The following is a 15,006-nucleotide window of genomic DNA, read 5'->3' as shown; positions in this document are numbered from 1 at the left end:
CCTCCTCCCAGTCCTTGGCAACTACCATTCTACTTTATGTCTCTATGAATTTCATTATCCTAGGTATTGCATATACATGAAACCACAAGTGCTTTTTGCGTATGATTTCTGGCTTATTTCAAAAAGTGCGATGTCTTCAATGTTCATTTATATGTGGTATGAGAATTACATTCCTCTTAACGTGCTTTCAACCTTTTTGACAATTCTACTTGGGTTGAAGCTCTGTCAACTAATAGGATGGTTGGTAAAACGGTGAGTCTTGCTGGCTTCGTGTATTTACTCATCTGTAAAATAGTTCTGAGTTTTGTGCTATCATTTAAACATATCCAAGTAGGCATCCCAAACCTATGGGATTCAGACACAGGAGTGGTAAAGCAGAGTGGAAGGAGGCGATGGTGAAAAGGACAACCCTGCCTCTCATGAAGGTGGCCACAGGGACCCAGTTCCAATCCATTATTCCTAATATGTAATGTAGACCCAGAATTGAATGGACAAGTCTCCTAATTTTCATGCGTTGGCCAGTACTGTTGTGCCAAATGGAACATAGTTGCAAGCCAGATCTTGCCCTCAGGCCACCAGTTCACAGTCTCTGCTTGGGGTTAGTAAGGCGCTAATTTTAGTGCGGCCTCATTCACGCATTTATTCATTTATGCAATAAATGTTTACTAAGTGTCTAATACAGGCAAGGCTACACATACAAGACATGGCTTAAAAAATACATGATCCGAGGGATGCCTGGGTAGCTCAGTGGTTGGGTGGCTGCCTTGGCTCAGGGGATGATCCCAGGGTCCTGGGATGGAGTCCTGCATCAAGCTCCCCACAAATCAAGGAGCCCGCTTCTCCCTCTGTCCATGTCTCTGCCTCTCTCTGTGTCTCTCATGAATAAATAAAATCTTTAAAAAATGACATGATCCAAGCACAAATAATGGCAGGATAAATGCTAAAACAAAGCAAAGATCATTATGACTTACGTTGATCGAGCACTTCCAACGTGCCAGAGGTTTTTTTTTTTTTTTAAGAACTTTGCATGTATTAACTCATTTAAGCCTTGAAACAATCCTATGAAATAGGCATAAATGTTTTCATTTTAATTATGAAAAGACAAGCCTTAAGCGGTCAAATCACTTGTCCGTGGTCACACCGCTGGGAACTGCTGAGGCAGGATTTGAATTCAGATTGGTTGCAGAGCCAAGGTCTCAACTGGAAGGGGCTGAGGGCGGGGTCGTCTAGGCTTAACAAGTGGATCTATGAAGACTTCCAGAAGAGGTTAACTTTCGCTTTGTCTTGAAGGATGACTTCAGCAAACAAGGCCAGGAGTGCAATCCCGGCCGAAGAAGTCGAACCAGGGATCATGCTTTAAGGTTGGCAGGAAATGAGAGTCCTCATGAGGTCACTCTCAGGGTCTCCGATGCCGTCTATTCCACTCTTTGTCTTCAGGTGCGGTATCGGCTTATGGAGGGCTTCTGTTTCAGTGCTAGCTGTCAGAGCAGAACGGCGTAGAAGCAGAGCGGGCTTGCACACGTTCCAGACAGCGCGGAGCGCCCGATTTCTCCCGCCGAGTTCCTCCGCCGCTGTCAAGCCCTCGACCACCTTCAGGAACTACAAGTCCCATCATGCCCCGCGGACGCGCGCCGGGAGCCCCGCGACCGGCCCCGCCCCGCCCCGGCTCCGCCCCCGCCCCGCCCCTCCCGCCCGCAGCCCCCTCCCGCCCGGCCAGTCCCGAAGAGTTGCCGGGTGGCCGCGGCAGACGGAAGCCGAGGGAGATCCTCGGCGGCAGCAGGATGGGGGACTCCAAAGTGAAAGTGGCCGTGCGGATCCGGCCCATGAACCGGAGAGGTGAGAGCCGAGCCTGCCGGGGCCGCCGCGGTGGAGGCGGCAGGTGCCTGGCGCGCCCTTCCCTCAGCCGCGGCCGCCGTGTGGGGTCCGGCCGGCCCCGCCCCTGCCGTCCGCGCGTCCAGGCGAGAGAGCGGCCAGCGCGTCCCGAAATCTCGTCCTGCGCGGGGACGCCCCTCCCCTCGCCCGCACCGCGTCCCGGGCGCCGCGGGGCCCACGTCCCGGTCCGCTGCCCCTTCCGCCGGCGCGCCCGGCCCGCCCCGCCCCGGCGCCCTTTCGCCCTCTCGCCTCCCCTGCCCTTGCGGGAGGGCGCTCTGGTCCCGCGCCCCGGGCTCGCTTCCTCCTCCCCCCCCCCCCACCCCTGCCCCTCGCTCGTGCCCCGCCGCGCCCCCCTCCCCCGCTTCTCCTTGCCAGCTGTCAGAGGGTCCTCACCCCTCCAGCCTGGCCGGAGCAGCCGGGGACCCCGAGGCCCCCCGGTCTGTGGCCCGGTCACCCCAAACCCTACACTTTTGTGTCTGCGGCAGGAAAAAAAAATGGCAGGGAATTTAGTTTACTCCCGAGAAAGCACTCAAGTGCAAAAAAATGCCTCTTTTTTTTTTTTAAACTTTCTGTGCATTTATCCTCGGACGGTCATAAAGAATTGCAAGGACTTTAAAGTTGGGTAAAAGAGATGCCCTTCCACCTCCCTGCTTTTTTGCTTTTTTTTTTTTTTTTTTTGACTTGTTGAGATAGTTTTGTTTTTGCTTGCAGTCATATTCGTCATCTCTCCAACAATAAATAGTTTAAGTGCCAAGATTCTTGTGAAATTGTATCTTTCAGACATTCTCTCAATTCTGCAGGGAGGGTAGAGAAAGCAGATAAACCGAGTACATTTTAAATCATCTTTAGTCAAATGGAGTGAAGAGACACCCCCTCCCCCCCCCACCCCCCCAACGCGAAGTACCAAGAGGAGGTGGGCTGGGTCATGGCTTTCCTTACTTAAGTAGCAGCGTTGGTTGGGCAAGTAACTTTAAATGAGATAATGTATTTTTGCAGACCCTTTCTATTCAGTGGTGTGTTATTGAGGTCACTGTTAAAATCCCAGGAGATGACGCTTCAGTTGGTAAGATTCTGAACTAATCAAAATCTTGTGTCACAGTCACTTCTAAGACGTTTTTGCAATTTCTTTGTTCATAATCAAGTGTTAAGTCTCTCTAGAAATTATGAGTTGTTTTCAGCTTTTCCTCTTCCTTGCTGTCTTTTGTATATATTGAGATACACAGATCAGCCAGTTGACAGCATGTTTTGTTGGGTTGCCCTTTTGGAAGTTGGTTTATCTCTTGGAGTCGTATCTTCTGTTGGAGTGGGTGATTCCTCGGGTGCCTGCTAGGTCTGTTTAAGGCTGTCACGTGACAGAAGCGTCCTTCCCCAGGACATACTTAAACTAGTGCAGTTTCGGGTTTTCAAGTCTTTCCTTTGACAAAATTAAAGGATCTTAGATGAACTTTAAAATTTTCAGAAGCTTCTGTTCTTACGTGCGCAGGCATCTTTACTCAAGTTTATTACCGTCATAATGATTAAGAAAAAACGAAGAAGCAAGCCACATGAAACAACTTTATTTGGGTTTTGATTCTGAAAGGGTGATTTGAGCAAATTCTTAAAATTGCCTTTTCAGAAAAAAACTGGGAAATGTCAGTGCTAAAAAGTTGCAGCTAACCAACCCATCACAAAAGACCTACCTCACATAATTAGAATCCTTCCCTCTCCCCGCCCCCTCCCCCGCGGTGAATTTCATTTTTTGAGGGGAAGTACTGTTGTTATAAATTGTCATTAGGTTGTGATAATTGGCAGTATCAGAGTTTCAGAGGACACACAGAATAATAATTTTAGCTGTGGATTGGATGTTCCTTTGAATTCATTTTCAAATGAAGATTTATACATGGATCCATTACTCTATAAATAGAAGTGCCTTATTGTGGCAAATTGCTTCCCCCTTCATTTAGTGCCATCTCTACCTAGCCTTGTATTTCCTGAATGCACATGGACTTCTTTTTGCTGTGATTATCACAGATAATTAAAGTTGATTCTGTTTTGTCATGAAGTCGTCATTTACATATATCTCGAATGCAATGGAATACATTGTAGTGGAATTCTAAAGCCAGTGATTTTTTTTTCTTTTCTTTTCTTTCTTTCTTTCTTTTTTTTTTTTTAAGATTTCATTTTTCAGTAATCTCCACACCCAACGTGGAGTTTGAACTTACAACCCTGAGATTAAGAGTTGCATGCTCCACTGACTGAGCCAGCCAGGCTCCCCTAAAGCCAGTGATTTTTAAACTGCTATCTGGAATTTATTTAAAAAGACTAAAACAGAAGTACATTTCTTTCCAGTAATTTTGGAAAGAATCATATTACTTTGACTAATCATTACTTCTGGGAAAAATAGTGTAATAAGTAAGTAGTAGTGTATACTTATGACAAATAGTAAACTTCTAGTCAGGATTTTTTCTCTTTTAACGTATCAGTTCAGGATGCAAACTCAGAAATCACTCTTCACAAATAAGAATGAGTAGAGAATGGGTTATCAGGATGAGGAAGTTTTGGCGTATAGATTCTGATGTTTGGAATCATATTGGCTGCTCTTTGAGGAAATCTGAAATTTGCAATAAACTTCTAGTGTACCATTAAGTTCTTCATGTGATTCAGTTTCTCTGCTAAGGTATTAAGGTAGTTAGTCGGTTTATTATTTAACATTGATGATGGAAGTAAGAGTTTTGGTCTTTTATGCTAAATTATATGTGGTTTGGGAAACAGTTGTTTTAACAACATTAAGCAATATGCTCTAGTTCAATAATAGCAAGAATTATAATGGCTAATGAATATGCTTTTGTTAATAGTATTTTTCTTGTTATATATTTTAACATTGCACTAACAAAACATAAAAGGGAAAAAGTCTATGACATCCTTCCATTCTAACAATTCACACTGTCATTTTCTAATTTCCATTCTGGTTTGTATTCACATGCATGTAATTTTACCTACTTCTAATATTGCAACTTTTGTTTTTGCTTTTCTTCATTTGAAATAAGTACTTACGCTGAAGAACAGCTGTAAAATTGTTTTGTCATGAGATCTTGAAGTTCTGCTTGCAGATATTGTTTGGTTTATCATGTTATTTTTCAGACTTGGACAACTCACCAGGTAACTCCGGTTGTGTTCTTCTATATTCTGTAAGGAACACCCATTCATACATTATTAACCAGTCTAATTATTAAATGAACTGAAAGGCTTACAAGCATAATTGATAGTACTGGCTAGATCAGTGACACTCTCCTGTTTAGGAATTTGATGTTTTGTAACTCAGGTGGTTTAAAAAACATTTAATATTTACTGAATACCTGCCAGGTGTCTAGTTTATATTAGATATGATGGGATCTTATTGCCTTTCTGTAGGGGGCCTCCCATGTTTAAATGTGTATAAGATCAACTACCAAAATAAATACATTTACATCAAAAGTGTTTGGAAAATCTGTTTCTTACCTATCTAGCTTAAGGTAGTGAAACCAAAAATTACATTAGATATTTAGCTGGAGGGGATCCCTGGGTGGCGCAGCGGTTTGGTGCCTGCCTTTGGCCCAGGGCGCGATCCTAGAGACCGGGGATCGAATCCCACGTCGGGCTCCCGGTGCATGGAGCCTGCTTCTCCCTCTGCCTGTGTCTCTGCCTGTCTCTCTCTCTCTCTGTGTGTGACTATCATAAAAAAAAAAATTAAAAAAAAAAGATATTTAGCTGGATAGTGAAAGGGGTTAATTCAGTTGTTAGGGAAGATGGATAATAAATATATTTCAACAGGCATTTCTCAAGGGTTTACTTTACATTTTATAGTACTTGATGCAGTGAAAGGCACAAAGAGACAGAAGAATGTGACTGTCTGATAAAAGTCAATGCTTAAGTAAATTGTAGCCTAGAATCTCAGTGCAAAGATTGCTATGGAGATATTAAAAATGTTGAAAATCAACATTATTTAACAAAGAAGACAGTTTTCTATGTTAGCAGAAAAAGCAGAATGTAAAAAAGTATGTGCATTATGATGATTATTACTCTGTAAAAATGTAAACAGGAATGGCAAGGGCTAGAAAGAAACATGAAAAAATGAAATTGCTTGTTCTTGTCGAGAGACCCTTAAGTCCTGAAAACTCTCTTCGTGTTGACTTCTCTTATAGTACTCAGCTTTTTAAAGTTGTGCTTTATGGTTCATGGTCATGAGGAAGTGGCTCACACATGAAAAGATAAGATTAAAAGGTAAACAAACATCTATTGGAGATTGCCAGGTGAGTGATCGGCAAATACAGGAATTCAGAGGAGTGCAAGATCCCTGGAGGCCTGGTGATCAGGGAAGGCTTCTGTGGGGAGGGAGAACCTTGATTAGACGTGGAGGGAGGAATCTAATGATCGGAATGGGGTTCATGGTAGCAGGTGAAGAGAGAGCATTGGTTCTTTGGGGAGGAAGTATGGCCCAAGAGCAAAGGCACAGAGACAGGAATGAGCCAGGCAAGTTTAGATAGCAGAGGCAGGCTAAACCTGCCAGAAAGGAGGGTTCTGTGAGTTTGAGTGGAGAAGGATGAGATTAGAAAGGTAGGGTGGGGGATCCCTGGATGGCTCAGCCGTTTAGCGACTGCCTTCAGCCCAGGGTGTGATCCTGGAGACCCGGGATTGGGTCCTACATCGGGCTCCCTGCATGGAGCCTGCTTTGCCCTCTGCCTGTGTCTCTGCCTCTCTCTCTCTCTCTCTCTCTCTCTCTCTGTGTCTCTCATGAATAAACAAAGAACGTCTTAAAAAAAAAGAAAGAAAGGTAGGGTGGAATTGCAGGGAGTCCTGAGTGCTAGCTAAGCCCAGAAGTCTGGGTTAGGGTGGCTAGTTCATGTGGTCTATTTGGCCCTGTAGAACTTCCGTGGATCTTGGACACAAGGATGAAGGAGAAAGATTGCCAGGTCTCAGGGCAGGATGGAAAACCTGGGTAGATGCCTGATTCAAGGCATAGCTGGGTAACATTTAAGAGCAGGGTGGTGAAAATGAAGCCCTGTGAATAGGACGAATCAGGAGGCTGGTCAAAACTTAGGTAAACCATTGTGACTCAGAAGACAGGTGAAACTGAGGAAGCAAGAAGCTGAGAGAACACTCTGGCAGTCTGTAAAGACACAGGTGATCCTTAGGAAATGAAGGGGCTAGGTAGTGAGATTCTGAAACAGGAAGGTGGTTTTGACCTTGAGGCCATTGCTGAGTATATTATATAACTGGTAATAACTGGTAATGGAGTTGAGGTTGTCTATGGATGGAAATTTCTGACATACTTTCTAAAACAGAAGATCCTTGTTTTCTAGCATCTGCTTGATATGCTAATGGAGAATGAGACACACATCTATTACAACATTGTTTTGTTTCTGTTGTCCATTCAATGACTGAAATTGGGATTTATACATACAGGGTCAGAGGCTTTTGGAGAAGAAATTTATATGATAAAATAAAAATTTGTTTGAATTGGCATTTACTTTTACCCCCCTTACCTCCATAAAGCAATGACGAATATCTAACTTTTCCAGTCCTTAAGATCTGAAGATGAAGGAAACCACTGACAAAACTATTCATTAAGCTGATGAATGGAGATGTTTATTGAGTAGAAATGGATTATTATTGATCTCTCAGCTTGCTGATCGTGTTCCCCTTGTGTTCAATAGAGCACATTAAAAAAAAAAACTTGGCAGAGATGAGCAGTGTAATTTATGGGGAAATGTGTGACACTCACTGGCCTCTGGGACACAAAACCATGACTTAATTGGTAACTGGGCTTGAGCTTTCAAGTGCTGTAGATATCTTTAAAAGGTGGTATTAGCCCATTCAATATGTGTTGATTGAAGAAAAGAATAGCTACTTGTTTGTGAGAGTTTTCTGTTTGTGAGCTACAGAGCTCAGGACTTTTTTTTTTTTTTAGATTTATTTATTTGAGAGAGAGAAAAAGAGCATAAGTGGGGTGAGGGACAGAGGGAGAAGCAGACTCCCTGCTGAGCAGAGAGCCCCATGTGGGGCTTGATCCCAGGACTCCAGGATCATGACCTGAGCCAAAGGCAGATGCTAACTGACTGAGCCACTCAGGTGCCCCAGAGTTTGGTACTTTTTAAGCGATACTCTTCAAACAAAACTTTGAAATGGAGTAATCATTTAACAGAATCTCAGAGAGGGGGCAAGTAAACTTCCCCAGAATTACAAGACAAATATTTTCAGCCTGAATTTCACCTATTGTGCCATTAAACCCTGTGCTTTCGCTACTGTTTTGGACATGATAATCTTTAAAGGGACCTTGCATTTTTTAGTTTACATAATTTTCAAAGATGTATAGGATATGTGAGAAGCATAAGTCATGATCTTTGACTAAAGGAGCTCACTGTCTTCTTGGTAATAGAGATGCACAGGTGAGTCAATTATAAGAATATATGTACACAGTGATGCTAGTGCATTATGAATTAAAGGAGTGGGAGTGAGACTTGAGAGTGGTAAGGACTGTGTTGGAGACCATGGGCAGGTAGATGGGGTACACAAGTCATTGGAATTAATCTGTTTTTACCCTGCTAAGCTTATAAGTTAGCTAGTTAACTGTTTCATGGTTGTTGGTAGGAGACATGGGACTTCTGGGCCAGAGGACTTACTCATGGCATGGCAAGCAGTGTGAGCAGTTCCCCTTGTTTGCTAGTCCCACAAGGGTGTGGAAAGTCCAGATAGATGCTGTGCAAGCAGTGAGTTTGTGCTGCATCTGAGGAACACTGGGCTTGGGGAATCCATTGTTTTAAGTGGTAAGCAAGCCTGCTCTTTGTCCAGAAGGAAGACTTTGTCCCTCAGGGTTGCTGGCTACAAACACAGTCCTGAGTGAGGGGTTGGATAAAGAACATCTATGGCCTAGCATTTTAGGTATACCCAGCAAGAATGTGTCAAGGTGACATGGAAGCAACTGAAATTTAGGAAATACAGGAAGACTGCAAAGTTTCTGGTTTAGATGATTTAGATGACTAAGTAAATGAATGTTGGGGTCATTGGCATCAGAAATATAGGAGAAGCAGGTTTTAAGGTGAAGGTATAGGAAATGATGAGTTTTATTCTTGGACATTCAACAATATTTAGTCAGTCCTTATCACAGGCTGTATGCTGCACCTACAAATATAAATAAGATATCGTGTAAACTTGGAAGAAACTAAACAGACTTGTTGAGTTTTAGACGTCTGAAGTCTAGTCAAGTGGGTGGATCCAGTATGCTGTTGCATATGAGTCTGAACCTAAGGGACTGGAGATGTGTGTAGATTCATACATTTGGGAGTCACTACTGTAGGTAGAAGATAGAGTACCAAATTAAGGTGTGTGTGAAGGAGGAGGTCATAGAGCCAAGAAGAGAGACATATGAGGAGAGGCAAGTAAAAGTAATACAAAAGCCCAGGAGGCCCCTGGGTGGCACAGTTGGCTAAGAGACCAACTCTTGGTTTCGTCTTAGATTGTGATCTCAGGGTTGTGAGATCAAGCTCCATGTCGAGCCCCATGTTGGGCTCTGTGCTCAGTGCAGAGTCTGCTTGGGATTCTCTCTCCCCCTCTGCCCCTCCCACTTGTTCACTCTCTCTCTCTCAAATAAATAAGCAAATAAGTCTTTAAAAAAAAAAAAAAGTAATAGGGAAGCCCAGAGAGAAAATATGTCAAAGAATGAATAGTTGGTAGCCAGATAACACAGGAATGGCATGTAATAATTGTGTTCAGTAGATTTGGCATAATGGCAATCAGTGGTAATTTTCAGAATAATTTTGACTGCATAAATGAATTAGTGTTTGTGTGTTAATAATAGTGGGCTGAGAAATAAGTGGGTTGCCAGTATGGTGGCAGTGAATACACAATTTTTTTTTTTTTCAAAAAATTTCATTTAGAAGGGAAAAGAGTCGTATCTGGAGTTGTATTAGGAACAGACCTTTTTTTATGAGATGTTCAAGCTTCATTATAGACAGAAAGAGCCAATAGGGAAATTTTTGAAATACGGGAAGAAGAGGATAATTATGTAATGAGAAGGCCTGGAGAGCATAATTTTCTTGATGAGGTAGATTGTGAGGTTATTTGAGAGTGAGAAGAATTGGTTTGACTGGGATCTTGAGAGTAGTGAGTGTTTAGAAATTGAAGAACTCTAACCATATTTTATATCTATTGAGGGTTGTGAGATCATTCTTTCTAATTTTTTTGAGATATAATTCATCAAAACTGTACAATTCAGTGGTTTTGGTGTATTTGCAGAGTTGTGCAACCATCACCAATATCTGGTTGCAGAACATGTTCATCATTCCAAAGAGAGACTCTGTCCCCACTCGCAGTCACTGTCTACCCGCCCCCCCCCCACCCCCAAACACACCCGTCCTTCTTCCTTGCCCCTGGCAACCATTGCTCTACTTCTTGTCTCTATGGATTTGCCTATTCTGGGCATTTCATATAAATGGAATCATGCAGTATGTGGACTTCTGTATCTGACTTTTTTCCCGCTTGGTGTAATGTATTCAGGGTTTATCTGTGTTGTAACATGAGTCGGTACTCATTTCTTTTTAAAGTTGAATAATATTACGTGATACAGATATGCTACATTTGTTTACTCATTGATTACTTGATGGGCATTTGGCTTGTTTATACTTTTTGGCTATTATGAATGCTTCTGTGAACATTTGTGTATAACTTTTTGTGTAGATGTATATTTTTATTTCTTTTGGGTGTATATATACATAGAAGTGGAATTGCTGGGTCATCCAGTAACTCTAACTTTTGAGGAACTGCTATATTGTTTTCCAAAGTGACTGCACCATTTTATATTCTCACCAACAACATATGAAAGTTCTGATTTTTCCATGTCCTTACCAACACTTGATTTTTTTTTAAAGATTTTATTTATTTATTTATTCATGAGAGACACAGAGAGAGAGAGGCAGAGATACAGGCAGAGGGAGAAGCAGGCTTCCTGTAGGGAACCTGATGTGGGACTCGATCCCGAGACTTCACGATCACACCCTGGGCCAAAGGCAGGTGCCAAACCACTGAGCCACCCAGGGATCCCCATGCTTTGTCTGTCTTTTTGATTATTGCCATCCTAGTGTATGTGAAGTAGTATCTCCTTGTGGTTTTGATTTTCATTTCTCCAGTGTCTAATGATGTTGAACATCTTTTCATGTATTTATTGGCTATTTGTAGATCTTTGGAGAGATTCTATTCAAATTATTGTTTTATTTTATTTTTATTTTTATTTTAAGTAGGCTCCAGACCCAACATAGGGCTTGAGCTCCTGACCCTGAAATCAAGACCTGAGTTGAAGGACTCCTAGGTGGCTCAGTTGGTTAAACATCCAACTCTTGCTTTCAGTTCAGGTCATTTCAGTTCAGATCTCATGGTCCTGGGATCAAGCCCCACATTGGGCTCTGTGCTCAGCTCAGCTGGGAGTCTGCTTGAGGATTCTCTCTCTCTCTCTCTCTATCCTTCTGTCCCTCCCCTTGTTCTCTCTTTCTCTCTCAAGTAAATAAATCTTAAAAAAAAAAAAAGGCCTGAGCTGAGATAAAAAAGTTGGATGCTCAACTGACATAGCCACCCAGGCACCCCTCAAACTATCATTTTAAAAATTGTTTTGTTTTTTTATTATTGAGCTAGTAGAATTATTTATGTATTTTGAATGCTAGTCCCTTAGCAGATAAATGACATCATATAAGGAATCATGACCTAGTTCAAGGTCATGTGGATTTATGCTTGTATTTTCTTCTAAGAGTTTTATAGTTTTAGACTTTATATTTATGTCTTTGATCCATTTGGAGTTAATTTTTGAAGGTGATGTGAGGTAGAAGTTGAAATTCATCCTATTCCATGTGGATATCTAGTTGTCCCAGCACCATTTGTTGAAGTGACAGTACTTTTCACATTGGATTGTCTTGGCATTCTTGTCGAAAATCAATTGACTTGAATTTTTTTTTTAATAAATTAATTTTTATTGGTGTTCAATTTACCAACATACAGAAAAACACCCAGTGCTCATCCCGTCAAGTGTTCCCCTCAGTGCCTGTCACCCATTCCCCCCCACCCCCTGCCCTCCTCCCCTTCCACCACCCCTAGTTTGTTTCCCAGAGTTAGGAGTCTTTATAATTGACTTGAATTTAAGAGTAAGTTACAACTAGGTTTTTAGGAACATGACTGGTAGGAGGTAAAGGGAGGTACATTTATATTTCTGAGTAGTATATTTTGTTTGAAAATTATTATTTTCTGGAGAATTAGAAAACAGATTACTAAGTGGGCAATTCAGACTTACTTTATCCTCACTGAGAAAGATGCATTTCCTCAGATGGAGCATGAGTTATGTAAAGGGAGTATCCCAGACCCCGCCCATCTTTCACTATGATGTCATTGAGGAATGAGCCATAGCTGATTTATACATTGAAGGAAGACTTGTTTCAAATTATTGTTCACTTTTACAGGGTGACTAATTTGCTGGCTGAGTAAGCTGAATTGTCAGCTGTTAATATTTTAATACTCATCTTGAGGAACTTGACCTAGAAAAGGATCGTGTTTGGGAAATAATATGGGATCTTTAATATTAGCGAAGGAAATTTCTTTTTTCTAAGGACTCATGCTTACATTGAAGCATTCGTGGTTCTAAGTACAGTAGAGCTTCAAAAGTCATGACATAAACTTATAGTATTACTTAGCTTTAAGATCACTCTGGTTTTTTTATTGGTTTTTAGACATAGTACTAATTAAATCCCAATCTCATTATTACAGGATTACTAGGAATAAACTTGTGCATGTGTTACTTATTATAATAATGGTGAGCATTTTGTGCTATTTTTTTTATTGTGGTAAGGTATGTATGTATATATATATACACATATATATATACACATATATAACATAAGGTATGTATATATATATACACATATATATATACACATATATAACATAAAATTTACCGTCTTAAACCATTTTTTACTTGTAAAGATTTTATTTATTCATGAGAGAGACAGACAGAGAAGCAGAGACATAGGCAGAGGGAGAAGCAGGCTCCCCACAGGAGTCCGATGTGGGACTCCATCTGGGATCCCAGGATCACACCCTGAGCCACAGGCAGACGCTCAACCACTGAGCCACCCAGGTGTCCCATCTTAAACCATTTTTAAGTGTACAGCTTAGTGGCATTAAGTTGTTATGTAACCATCACCACTCTCTGTGTCTAGAACATTTTTAACTTCTAAAACTGAAACTCTGTATTTGTTGCCCCTTAAGCCCAGCCCCTGGCATCTATCATCTTACTTTCTATCTATGAATTTGACCACTCTAGGTACCTGATATAAGTGTAATCATATAGTATTTGTCTAGCTTATCTCACTTGGCATAATATCAAGGTTTATCTATGTTTTTTAGCAGAATTTCATTCCTTTTTAAGGTTGAATAATATTCCATTGAATTATACCACATTTTGTTTTTCTATTGATTCATCAATGGACACTTGGATTGTTTCCACCTTTTGGTTGTTGTGAATGCTACTATGAATCTGGAACTACTTTAATACTGTTTTTGCAAAGGTGCTTGTAGCAGTTAGGTCCTTATCTTTTTAATCTAAGAATTGTTCCAAACTAAGGAACCTATTTATCTTTTGGATTTTCAGTAAGCATTTAAAAACATTTTCTTTTTAGTTTTTAAAATTCAGATTAAATTTAAGGCCTAAGTTTGTTATTGTTAATTACTGCTTGCTTTCTCAGCAGTGTAGAGCAAGAAGTTTTTTTTTTTTTTTTTTAAATTAATGAGAGAGAGAGAAAGAGAGAGAGAGAGAGAGGCAGAGAGAGAAGTAGGCTCCATGCAGGGAGCCTGATGTGGGACTCGATCCAGGGTCTCCAGGATCACACCCCGGGCTGAAGGCGGCGCTAAACTGCTGAGTCACCTGGGCTGCCCTAGAGCAAGAAGTTTTAAATGGAGAAAGTTTCGTACTTAGAATCTTGTTGCAATGTAATTTTTTTTTTTTTTAAGATTTTATTTTTATATCTCTACACCCAGCGTGGGGCTTGAACTCACAATCCAGAGATCAAGAGTTGCATGCTCTATTGACTGAGCCAGCCAGGTGCCCCTTTTACTATAATTGAATTCAACCAACTAGTAACATGTGATGGTATTTTACCTATAACATTTATAATAAATGTTTTTCATTTCTGACCCTTAAACTCTCTTCAGATTTCACTGCTTTTATTTGCTTGGGTGTGTGTCCTACATGTTCCACCCATATTATAAGTAGCCTTGTCTTAATATCTATCCATCACTCAATAGAATCAGAGTGGGAATTTTGTTTGGTTAAAAATTGAGCTAATAAAGTGAAGACAGTGTTTATATCTTAAAGGCCACTTTTCATGGGTGTTAGATGTAGGGACATTTGTAACTGTTGCAGTCTTTAGGACAAAATGAATTTGGGTTGGGTATATTAGTTATAAGGTGATTCTATGTATTGTATAGGGTTTTCCAGGGATTGGTTCATCATGGCATTTAATGTTTCCAAATTATTAGTTCTATTTAATGAAGTCATGAAGCAGAGAATGGAGGAGCTGTGAGGAGGATAGGGGAAAAGCATACAAATATATTGAAGGAAAATGTTTGGATTTCCTCTCAATTCAAGATCATTTGAAATGAAGGCAGAGCAGTTAGTGAGAAAATATTTGAGTTACAGTTTTTCAGTCATGCATTCTAACTGCATGCAGAACTATACATGCAACTCCCTTGCTCAGACCAAACATTCTCGCAAGACACTAATAACTAACTTTGTGGTGGGTGGTGAGATAGTAAGTAGATTCTGAGTCATATGGTATAATTTCCGGAGATTTGGTAATAAATTTGTGTATGATATGGATTTGACTGTCAGGGACCAGCCAATACAATATGGTCAGAAACCATTAAGGAGTAGTATTAAGAAAGTGTGATGATCACAAACTTTCTTGAACTCTGGGCCTATAGACCTTAGTGCTAGTTAACCACAGTGGAACATTTATTTGCAGCTTTGGGATTAGTCTTCTACACCTAGGTAAAACATAGTTCTGTAGTTTTTGTTTCAGTTTTCTTTGCCTGAAAGATGTGCTGGCTAAAAGAAAGACCACTACATTTTTTGTACTTCTAGAA

The 15,006-nt window shown here is 40.9% G+C and overlaps 1 protein-coding gene across 2 annotated transcripts in view; it reads left to right on the top strand.

The window, feature by feature from the left end:
* The first annotated feature begins 1,374 nt into the window (after nt 1–1,374).
* KIF13B (kinesin family member 13B) overlaps nt 1,375–15,006 on the top strand; it is a 200,847-nt gene continuing 187,215 nt past the window's right edge. The window contains exon 1 of one of the 2 annotated variants that reach the window (XM_072719582.1): nt 1,375–1,836. In XM_072719582.1, coding sequence (XP_072575683.1) covers nt 1,614–1,836 — 223 coding nt within the window. In that variant the 5' untranslated portion in view covers nt 1,375–1,613. The remainder of the gene's footprint in view (nt 1,837–15,006) is intronic. The other variant, XM_072719583.1, reaches the window with a different exon arrangement.

The sequence above is a fragment of the Vulpes vulpes genome, chromosome 9 (assembly GCF_048418805.1).
Source record: "Vulpes vulpes isolate BD-2025 chromosome 9, VulVul3, whole genome shotgun sequence".
Classification (NCBI taxonomy): domain Eukaryota; kingdom Metazoa; phylum Chordata; class Mammalia; order Carnivora; family Canidae; genus Vulpes; species Vulpes vulpes.
This window is presented reverse-complemented; position numbering and strand designations above follow the sequence as displayed.